At 40.1% G+C, this 12,144-nt stretch overlaps 1 protein-coding gene across 1 annotated transcript; it reads left to right on the plus strand.

Moving 5' to 3' along the window:
* Positions 1 to 1,280: 1,280 nt before the first annotated feature.
* Positions 1,281 to 3,193, plus strand: sp5a (Sp5 transcription factor a). Its single transcript, XM_014173247.3, has 2 exons — positions 1,281 to 1,470; positions 1,893 to 3,193. Exons 1-2 carry the CDS (start codon positions 1,420 to 1,422, stop codon positions 2,964 to 2,966), a joined length of 1,125 nt encoding a protein of 374 aa, XP_014028722.1. The 5' UTR covers positions 1,281 to 1,419; the 3' UTR covers positions 2,967 to 3,193.
* The last annotated feature ends 8,951 nt before the right edge of the window (positions 3,194 to 12,144 follow it).

Below are 12,144 nucleotides of genomic sequence, written 5' to 3' on the forward strand. Positions count from 1 at the left end.
AATTTCCAGTATCTTTTATTTCAGCTCATGAAATATGGGACCAACACTTTACATGTCACATTTTTTGTACAGTTTCTCGGATTTACGTACAGAATAATACGAAATTATCTGAGACCAGGTTGGTCCTTGGCCATGAAAGCCCAACAAGCTCAAGGCAGAGATGCAGGCAGGGGGTTTCAAAATTGTTTCCACTTTCTTGCGGATGGGAACTCCTCCTTCCTTCCCAGGTCTCTAACACTGGCACAACTTCTTAGAAAACACACATAGAGACATCACCCTCTCTATCTGCCACTTTTGACACCTGGATCAATTAATGGCTATCTAAATAGATGACGGTTAATACTCTGGTAGTTAAATAAGTGAAGTGCTACAACAGTTGCATTTCGTTACTGAAAGTAGCCTATGGGATATAGTTGTTAGGCTACTGCTTGTATCACTTTCAACTTATCCGATAGCCAATTTTGCCAATAGTGCGTAAAAGTCACTTTACACACTAGAACGCAAATGACACCACTATGGGCTTTTGAGGTTAACTATCAAAGAATGAAAGAAGTGAAGTGATATTGACATTGACATGTCTGTAAGCAGGCCAGGGTATAAACTGTAATCTTCTTCCAAGACATGTTGTAGTCTGCCAGTTCACATGTGTTGATTAATAAACTATCAGGAGCATTTTAGTTCCATTGGAAAAACGTTATCAACATCATAATTGTTTGTTATAATAAAAAAGTATTTCATTTATATTTAGAAAAAAGGTAAATACTTCCCCAACGACATTAACTTTGTGTTGAGACTTGATTTGCTCTCATTAGCTACTCCTCTTGAAGTTATCAAACAGCTATGCGCCAGGAGATCTCCAGAGATAACAATGTTACATTGTCACATAGGGTTGTGCTACAAATCCTTAATTACAAAAAGAGGATCAGATGACTACAGCATCCAATACCAGGGTCTCCAGGCGGCATGGGGGTCTTTGATCAAGAAAATCCAATTATTTGTGTATATACATTTCCCACATAGTGATTACTTCATTAATTGTCCCGCCTTTATCTCCTCCCTTCCCATCCCCCCTAATAATCAGCTCTTTTATCCAGACCAACAAACACACCATAGGAGCTTTGTGGATTCAAAGGATTTGCTTTCCCCTCTCATAGAGCCGCTATTCTTTGATGATTGGGCAGCGGCAAACTTCAAAGTAATAAATCTTATTTCTGACTGGCTGGCGGCCCACCAAAGTCCTTATCAAATTCTAAGAAGTGATCCCTCACTCTCCAGATAGTCCAAGGATATCTCGAGGAGAGGAAGTATTGAGAGTGAAGACTTTACCACGTCAAGACATTTTTCTACGCTTTTACATTTATCTCAAGTAGTTTTGATATTGTGATCTGTTTTTAACAAAAATAAAAGAGGACGTTTACCATGGCAGCAGTGGCTGTACTGCGGAATGAAACACTCCAGGCTTTTCTTCAGGTTTGTTCAAAACTTTTGGCTCTCGTTGTGGTTTTATTTGTCCTTCTCAAAATATTACTGTATGTACACGGTAGTTTAAAAAAAATTATGTTTAGACCGCGCGTATTGTTAGTTATTACGCGTGTTGCGGATAATGCGAATCTGAACCTGTTTCATCTTTAAAAACGTATTGTATAATAACGGAAATGTGGCTGTTTGATTTACTGTATGTGGCGAATAATAACGGATTCAATGATTATGTTACAACTATATGTTTGTATTGTGATCATTTTGCTGGAGTGAGAGTGCATTAAAACTAATATTAGGCAAATCAATGTCGTTTTAATTGCCGGAGTGTCATTTTGTTTTTCAAGACAGTTACAACTCTGGTTTAGAGCCAAGTCAACACATAATTAATCATTATTTGTTTTACTTATATGCAGGACCGCACTCCTAACTCTTCTCCAGAAAACTGTAAGCACTCTCCACTGGCGCTCTTAGCTGCCACTTGTAACCGGATCGGACACCACCACGGATCAAGTCCGGCGGATTTCCTCCAGGTTCCTTATGACACTACTTTAGGCTCGCCGTCGCGAATTTTTCATCCTTGGAGTAACGAGGGGAATCCTCAAAGCACTCTCTCTAGCAATTCTACTTTTGGACTATCATCTAAATCCCAGCTCCACATTCAAAGTTCATTTACTTCCCACCACGAGCTCCCTCTCACCCCTCCAGCGGACCCTTCATATCCTTATGACTTTTCTCCAGTGAATATGTTACCGTGCTCAATGCAGTCGTTACAGTCCTCGTGCCCACCCACCTACGTCCCTGCTGTATCTTACGCAGCGCCAACTGCCATGCCAGGTTTCGTTACGGGACATTCTGGCCTTGTGCACCAGCAACAGAGGCAGTTGTCCCCTAGCCCAGGAGAGGACATTCCGTGGTGGAGTCTCCAACAGGGAAATCACGTCAGTCATCACCACTCAATCACCACTCAATCCCTTGGCCACCACCGTTTCCAACTGCAGAGGGGCTTGGTGATGGGGCATACAGACTTCGCGCAGTACCAGACTCAAATCGCTGCCCTCCTTCACACCAAGTCCCCCCTCGCAACAGCCCGAAGATGCCGGAGATGCAGGTGTCCCAACTGTCAGTCCTCCACCTCAAACGATGAGCCCGGCAAGAAAAAGCAGCACATCTGTCACATACCAGGGTGCGGGAAAGTTTATGGCAAAACTTCCCATCTCAAAGCGCACTTGAGGTGGCACTCGGGAGAGCGTCCATTTGTTTGTAACTGGCTTTTCTGTGGCAAGAGTTTCACCAGGTCTGATGAGCTGCAGAGACACCTGAGGACTCATACTGGGGAGAAGCGCTTTGTTTGTCCAGACTGTTGCAAGAGGTTCATGAGGAGTGACCATTTGGCAAAACATGTCAAAACTCACCAGAACAAAAAAAACAAGTGTCATGAGAAGACGTTTGATCATCACGTGAAAAGGGAAGATATGAGGAACATGTAGTAGAATTCATTAGAGTCAATTTGATATCATAATCAAGATAGTGCAATATAAGTCCTTTACTTAGTTGAAGTACAAACTGACATTTCCATTCGTTTTGGTTACTTTGTTTTTTCTTAGGTACTGAAAAACTATTTCTCTAACATTGCAGGTCTGTTTAGGATGATTTTTGTTGTTGTTGTATATATGACATCTGTCTCAAAGTTATCATGGGATCCTGGAGAACTTACTTTAATACCCCGATGGGCATTGTCTATATACCATATCAAGAAAGACAAGTTTCAGCTTGTGTTTGGATCATTGTCTTCGGTGGAAGATTTCACTTTCTTGTAAATAATATTTAATAGCTTTTGTTGAATGAAAGTGTCCGTTTTCGCTCCATGTGGGTGTTTTAGCATGCTCTTGAAAAGATATGCTATTGTTGATATGACCCAAATACTGTGTGAGAATAAAACATATACAAATGTCCCAGATCAGAATTAGTCTCATTTAATTTTTCCTCACATATTATCTGAAAGGAAATATATATATATCCTACAACTTCCACGCTGTTTCAATATGTTTTGTGTTGTAGTCATGACAAAGATATATAGTTAAAGCAAACTTTATATTGCTACACACACTATACAGTTACCTGTGTGAGGACTTGCGCTTTGATCCACCCTAGTTTACCATAGTCCGGAACATTCCCCCAGTGCTGCTGCTTAGACTGAGAATCTATATTCATATTAGGAGAAGTTGTATGCCATAATTGTGACTGAGAAGTTGGCCAAACCGATGATAAAAGAGTGAATCATGGAATTTTAGAATCGGCATCCACTAGCAACATGACATTTATCATTTGAAGGAATATGTAAATATAAAACAGTCCATTTCAAGTAACATGGAAAACCACACGAATGAAATGTGGAAGATTCATTTAGGCAAATATGGTTTTCAAACTCAAGACAAAATGAAGTTGCACCTGCCTAAGGATTTTATCCTGACCTTGATCAGTGATGTTGGCACATAGAGCTTGTAAAACCGTAGGTTCTCTAAGTTATTATTTGTGATAATGAAACTGGTCATAAACATCACATAAGCATCAGCCTACATAATCATGTCAGCACTAAATCAGCTAGAATCCTACTATCTCTGCAGATAAGGTGTCCAACTACAACTAAAATGAAAAGTTAGCGTATGTATGTTCAATTGTTATGACATAATAAACATAGTTGTGTTCAACAGCATAGATGGTTTTCAGCACATACGAGCTAGCTAGCTTCTTCTTGTGTCTGTTATGTAAAAAAAAAAAAAATGGCACCTAAGGTTTTACATTTTCTGTGACCCTCCAGATGAACAGAATAATTATTGCCCAAGACCAGTGCTTTTCCTGAGACCCAGTAGGAATTTATATCCACCAGTTGTTCCCAACCCAGTACATGAGAAATACTGTGTGAAATAACCAGTCAGTATATTGTCCATAACTTATTGGGCTACAGCAGAGATGATATTGAAATGGTACCATTTTACAGTGAAACGGTTGATCTGAAGAGGAATTTTATATTTAAATGGAGGTGTTATGAGCACCATATTGTTCTTAAGGCTTCTCTTCTGCTGTGGATTTCTTTAGAGAAACACATTTAGTTTACTTGGAAGTCTCACACGTATTTAAGTTCAAAATCGAAACTAAAGTAATGCAATGATTATACTGTAGGTACTGTATCACCAAACAATCATAAATATTGTCGCAAAAAAACAAAACAAGAAGCCATTGCAGGGCGCCTCTGAGAACAGTGAAGCACAGCTCCAAGCCCATAAACCTTGACATATCAGAAAAAACTCTGAGTCATGACGGACCTCTGTCATATGAACTCCGGGCTTGAGGCCCTACTGAAACCAATGCAGTGACCAGGTTCTGGGATCAGTTATAACGGCCGGCCTTTTCCCTGCAGCTACCGAGCATGTTTGAAATAATATGAAGTCTAAATAAGTTTCTACTTAAATCATCCTGTAAACATTGAAATGTTGGACACATGAATGCAAATGGGTATTCTAGCGCCACAAGCTTTTTGAGGTTTTTCAACTTGGCCTACGCCTGAGATCCAGTAACCCAGTGTTTGACTGAATAGGGACCTTAAAACTCAGTACTTGAGAAAATTCATATCTAAACACTTAATGAGATTGAGTGCTTCATCCAGCTTTCCCACAGGACTCCTCCACATTCCACGGACAAACAATAGTCATCATCTACAGTACATTCATGACACAAAAGAGGGGAGGGAAGAGGAGGGGGGTATGGTGAACCAAATACGTCGGTGGTGATCATAGAAAGGAGTCTTCACCATTTGAACTTTTAAGTCTTGATCCAAATTTCATGATCCTGTTATGAAGCGATGACTTCTAAGGACGCGTTGAACACATCCACGGAGGCTCCTAATGGCAGACAAAGGCTTTGTTAGCCACTGATTGGCTTTAAACGTCCAAGATAGCCATGATTATAATAACTGTGGAATTATAGAGATTGTTGGGGGGGGGGGGGGGGGGGGGGGACGTGCACGCACTGTAAAAACGAAGATCTAGTTGTTTCAACTAAATATTATTAAGTAACTGGTTTTAGGCTGTGTTTCTGTATGAGCACTTTGTGACAGCTGCTGATGTAAAAGGGGCTTTCTAAATTCATTTGACATCCTTTTCTCATTTGATTTGACATCCTTTTTTTTGTATACTCAACTTTTTGGTCAAAGTGTTACCTGAACTTAACATTTTTAGTTGGCCCAAACGTAGCACCAACATGAGAAAACGCAGGCAAAATTTCAGTCGACTTAAAATTATGTTTGCACAAATGTCTCATATGTTCATTCAACTAGAAATGATTATTTGGCCTAAAAAAAGGTTGTGGAACTAGTTACGCACACACAGTGCTTTTAATATACATTCTTTGAAACGTACATATTGGCATACATGATTACATTGTGCTTGTTTATTTACACAGTAATTCATATTCAGCATGTCCTCACCTGGGATTTGAACTCTCAACCTCTTGGGTCACAACATTCCAATCTTCCTGCTACACTAGGTTTGAGGGTGTTTTTTTACTGTATGGCTATAAATACAAAGCCTACTCACTCCAATAAGTTCAGTTGTATTGTTAGAATAGACTATTAGAGTCTGTCTGGTTGTCCATAGAGTTATTAACGTCCAATACTTAAGATGATTGTTTGTACAATTATAACACATCTTTAGATTTGATCAAATAGTTAATCATGTTGTTTTGATGTTCTGTATCTCTTGACATCACCTGACATATAGAGGTATACATTTACATCAGTGCAGTTGCTTGTAAAATGTCATTAAGGGAGTGCTAATCTTATTGCTAATCTTATTGCCTTATTGCAGAGAGATTCAACTCTACGATCCGATGAGATCATGGAGCCTGCTGGTTTTCTGGTCTACCTGATAATGAATTGCACGCACTTGGTGTCCCAGCTCTAAATCAGTCCCTGATTAGAGGGGAACAATGAACATATATATGCAGTGGAACTGGCTTGGAGGTCTAGAGTTGAGTTTGAGGGCCCTATTGGTTTGGTAAAGAGGCTGGTAATCTTGTTTTGTTAACAGGTCTTGGGGATCTGACCATGGGCATCATATCAGCTGGAGGTGGAATGGATCAGTTGTGCCAGACCCCTGGTGATAGGATGGGAAGTAGGAAGTACTGGTCTCCAAAACACCCTAAAAAAGTGTTCTTTTTAACTATACATGTGTCTGATATCCTAGTAGTAGTAGTAGCTTTGGTCTTGGTGGGATAGCTCAGAGTGTGGAGTGTGGTGGAGACTGGTGGAGTCTCTTCATGGTGGTGACGCAATATACCTCCTGAAGGCCTGTAAAACAGAGAGATGATGTGAGGTGGGGTGCAGGAACCAGGAAGACATGAGTGACAGGTAGATGTCGATGTATATATGCAGTGATTGGTTAGGGGGAGGAGTTAAGTGTGGTACTTGCTTCTGAACTTGAGCTATAATGAACTCATGACTTATTAATTAGGACAGCAGCAGAATCCAAAAGAGGAACACCAAATCCTTATGGGCAATTCTGAGTCTGTCGGGAGCAATTGTTTTGTAGAGAAGAGGTTGCCACCCTTTTGTATTATGACATAGACCTACTAGACAAGTTTTGTACCACAGGGACCCACCATGAGTCTACTATGACAGGAAGCTGAGCCAAGGCTGAGGTTGAAATAAGTGAAAAGACACAACACTTAACTTCCAACTATTTTAACAAGTGGCTATGAACATGTACACATGACCTGTAATGTAATGTAAACATATAAGGGGTAATTTTCAGGCTTACACCGTGACCACCTGGATCTCTGTCATAACCCAACAGAGGGACCGACTGTAAAGCCATGGGGCATTGGATAGATAGAGCCTACTTTCTCCCTTATCTCTAATCAGCATGTTATTGAACACGTTATCTTGATAACTGTTGACTTATCATTGATTAGGTTGTGCTTGCAAAGATGAAATGTAGTCCTCATTGAGGTGTAATGTAGCAACGTCTTATACTGTAAAACACCAACCTTAGTAAAGCCACGTGAGATTTACTTAATTCCACTAATATCTAGAATTAATAACATCTTAATTCCACTAACATCTAGCCCAGCCGTTTACCAATATGAAAAACGCTGAAAATCTTCAATAATCCATAGTATCCCCAAAATTCAATGTTGAACATCGGATATCAACGCTGCAGGTGGATAAGTGAATTACTAATAGGCCATGTGCAATACAATATAATGGTGTATTAGACCAATCCATTTACTAAACAACATTTCAGTGACAATGTCTTCAGTCGTGGTACTTTTTAGTTCTAACACATGGATGTCACCATGATGCCTTATTTATTCCCCTAAGGAGCTTCTTTCGATCTTTACTCCATTATCCAATTGCTTTTAACTCAATAAAGAAAAGGTTTCTTTTTCATTGTTGGATCATAATTCCTCAGATTTTAACTAGCTTTTTTTGAGTCATTTACATTTTTATAAGAAAATTAAAGGATATAAGAAAATTAAAGGATTGTGTTTTTGCATATTTTAATTGGCTTTTAAGGAAAGAGGGTGCAGGGTGTTTAACCGTGCAAAATTCTTAAATTGGATTCTAACTTTGACATATTCTAGTAGGATAGGAAAAAAAAAGTATGATAGAGAGAGAATTTCATGCCATTTTGATGAAAAGGGATCTAAAAAAGTCAGTACGTGACATTGTCTCACATCAAAACATATCAATTGCATGGTACATACAGTGCCTTCAGAAAGTATTCATACCCCCCTGAGTTATTCAACATTTTGTTGTTGAAGCCTGAATTCAAAATGGATTACATAGATTTTTTCTCACCCATCTACACACAATACCCCATAATGACAAAGTGAAAATATGTAGAAATGTTTGCTAATTTATTGAAAAAGAAATACAGAAATATCTCATTTACATAAGTATTCACACCCCGGAGTCAATACATGTTAGAATCACCTTTGGCAGTGATTACAGCTGTGAGTCTTTCTGGGTAAGTCTCTAAGAGCTTTGCATACCTGGATTGTACAGTATTTGCACACTATTCTTTTTACAATTCTTCAAGCTCTGTGAAGTTGGTTGTTGTGCATTGCTAGATAGCCATTTTCAAGTCCAGACATAGATTTTCAAGACGATTTAAGTCAAAACTGTAACTAGGCCACTCAGGAACATTCAATGTCGTCTTGGTAAGCAACTCCAGGGTACATTTAGCCTTGTGTTTTAAGTTATTGTCCTGCTGAAATGTGAATTTGTCTCTCAGGGTCTGTTGGAAAGCAGACTGAACCAGGTTTTCCTCTAGGATTTTGCCTGTGCTTAGCTCTATTCTGTTTCTTTTTATCAACAAAAAAACTCCCTAGTCCTTGCCAATGACAAGCATGCCATAACATGATGCAGCCACCAAGATATAGTGGTACTCAGTGATGTGTTGTGTTGGACTTGCCCCAATCATTTTTTACAGTTTTACTTTAGTGCCTTATTACAAACAGGATGCATGTTTTGGAATATTTGTATTCCTTACAGACTTCTTTCTTTTCACTCTGTCATTTAGGTTAGTATTGTGGAGTAACAACAATGTTGTTGACCCATCCTCAGTTCTCTCCTATCCCAGCCATTAAACTCTGTAACTGTTTTAAAGTCACCATTGGCCTCATGGTGAAATCCCTTGAGTGGTTTCCTTCCTCTCGGGCAACTGAGTTAGGAAGGACACCTGTATCTTTGTAGTGACTGGGTGTATTGATACACCATCCAAAGTGTAATTAATAACTTCATCATGCTCAAAGGGATATTCAATGCTTCCTTTTTTATTTTTACCCATCTGCCAATAGGTGGCCTTCTTTGCGAGACATTGGAAAACCTCCCTGGTCGTTGTGGTTGTATATGTGTTTGAAATTCACTGCTCGACTGGTGGACTTTACAGATAATTATTGTATCTGTGGAGTACAGAGATGAAGTAGTCATTCAGAAAATCATATTAAACACGATTATTGCACACAGAGGGAGTCAATGCAACTTATTATGTGACTTATTAAACACATTTTTACTCCTGAACTTATCTAGGCTTGACATAAAAAAAAGGGTTTGAATAACTTTTACATTATGGGGTATTGTGTGTAGGCCAGTGACACAAAATCTCAAATTAATCCATTTTAAATTCAGGCTGTAACACAGCAAAATGTGGACAAAGTCAATGGGTGAATACTTTATGAAGGCACTGTATATCAATAAAAGTATATAACTTAGTATAACCTTTATTCCCCAGATGGATGTAATGGTTTTATTCTTCACAAAGACCTACACATTCAGAGTCCTATGAATAAAACATAACCTTGAGAATCATGGTTATATCAACACAACATATTTTGTGACACTGGTTTGAAAAGTTGTGTAAAATGCTTGGATGTACCATTATGCCAACATCAGCGTGTACGTCCAAATCGTTTATGGCTTCTTCTCGATCCAAAGGATGCCACATTAGCAGAGCGAAGACATGAATGATTGCTGTGGCAAAGAAGTTGATGCCGATGACTGTTGTGACAGCTAAGGGGAATCCTCTGACAGCTGCTCCTTCAGAGGAAGACGAGAGAGAGAAGGATCCTACTTCCACATTCAGAAACAGTGAAGCGCTCAAGTAAAGATGGCCGCAGTGTCGTGGTGCTACTTGCTTAGTGACTGGGCTGGAGGTGAAAAGTGCATCATCGATTAAAAACAAGGGGATAGATGACCATGATAGTACGAGGTTCAAGTAGGAAAAAAATAATTCAAAATGTGTCTTGCATCTCATCACAAACAAGGCACAGCATCACATAAGCCTTAGCCAGCTGGGTTAACGCAGACCTGTTACTTTTAGCTTGAGTGACCATACCGAGTCAGGGCGTCTCAACTGAAAGACAGCACACTTTACAGGGAAGTGTCCCTGTCACTACCCAAGGGCATTGGGGTCTCCTTCGGGGGGAAGAAGCCCTCTAGGACCTCAGACACTTCCAGTACCACCTGGTCTTTCATCCAGGTAATAGTAGATCCATCAACCGAGGCCAGCGCAATTCTGCTTTGCAGTTGTTAGACGTCATGGTCGTTTGACTCTATGACCATGGGGGCTCTAACCTGATGTCCAAACCTTTTTTCACTGAAACGGAACATACATTTTGTTATCAACATTGAGCCTTTTCTCCAATAGGCCTAGTCTAGCTTTTGGTGAGTGACGACATTATCAATAATAGAGACTCATTTATGAACGGTACTGCCTAGATGTGTTTTTAATGCTCACGTTCCCCTTAAATGGTTTACAATAGTGTTTCCCTCGGCATTCTGTGGGCAATATCTCCGTGGTTATAATAGTTTCAAGGTGGTTTCAACACTGGGGTTTGAGGTTTATCTGGTTTCAATGGTAGGAGGAAGCGCCATCTCCTGGAGACTGCTGTTAATAAGCTCTATGCAACGCGATGAAGAGGGCTGCATCCTTCACTTTCCTATGGATGTCAATGAAGATCTGACGTCGGATTTTTAACGACTGCCACTTGATTCATTATGATAAATGTATCAAAACAGATTAATCACAAACATGATACATTGGGATATTCAGGATCACATTGGCAGTATGTTGCCTATCACAATGACTTGAAAAATAGCCCAAATAGTGTTTGCCATAACAGGTCCGACATCGTCAACGGGAAACCGTTGGAGGAGCTGTCCAGGTGCTGAAAACTCCATAGAAGCACAGCCAAGATCCGCTGAGGTCACATGAGCTCAAGTGTGCTAAAAGGCGCTGCGTGGTCTGACGTCTGCATTGGCCGTGCAGCATTTACGGTGCTAGGCTTCTGCAGAAGTCAGGGCATTCATGCTTCTTGCGCTTCGCGGAGCAGCGCAGAGCTGTTGAGCAGAGCTGTTCGGAAGGAAGTTGTCAAGGAAGTGTTTTTGTATTTATACGGGACCTCCCGCCCCCACCTACGGTCAACCAACCATGTCAATGTGGAGCTATATGGCGCAAAACGGAGCAAACATTTGCAAGGTGCACGCCAATGTGTAATGGACCTCAATTTGGCCTCTGCATACCTCCTGTCAAATAACTTGCATACAGGGAGGGACCAGAACATCTGGTCACAATGTGGACACAGTGGACGGATAAGAGACACATTTTAATAACATGTGTAGCACAGGAGGCTGCTGAGGGCTCATAATAATGTCCTGAACAGAGCGAATAGAACGGCATCAAACACCTGGTTTCTTTGATACCGTTCCACTCATTCTGCTCCAGCCATTACCATGAGCCCATCCTCCCCAATTAAGGTGCCACCAACCTCCTGTGATGTGTAGACACATGTCTGAAAATGTGAGCACAATCAGAATATGGCCAAGATCAGGACATAGGACACATATTAGAACCAGGTGTAAACGAGGCTTCAGAGTCAGAAATTTTGAATGGCTTTACTTATTGACCTTACAGCCAAACATAATACTTTGACCTTATTTATTGATTATGCAAGATAATAGATGAAGATTAAAATTCCATGTGCCCAGTATTTATATGGATGATAATTTATGATGACGAATTTATATTTTAATTGATTGAAGGATTAAACCTGTAGTCTATAGACTAGTCTATGAATAGCTTGTTCCTTCGAATCTTATTCTTGCGC

The sequence above is a fragment of the Salmo salar genome, chromosome 25 (assembly GCF_965601325.2).
Source record: "Salmo salar chromosome 25, fSalSal1, whole genome shotgun sequence".
NCBI classification, from domain to species: Eukaryota; Metazoa; Chordata; class Actinopteri; order Salmoniformes; family Salmonidae; genus Salmo; species Salmo salar.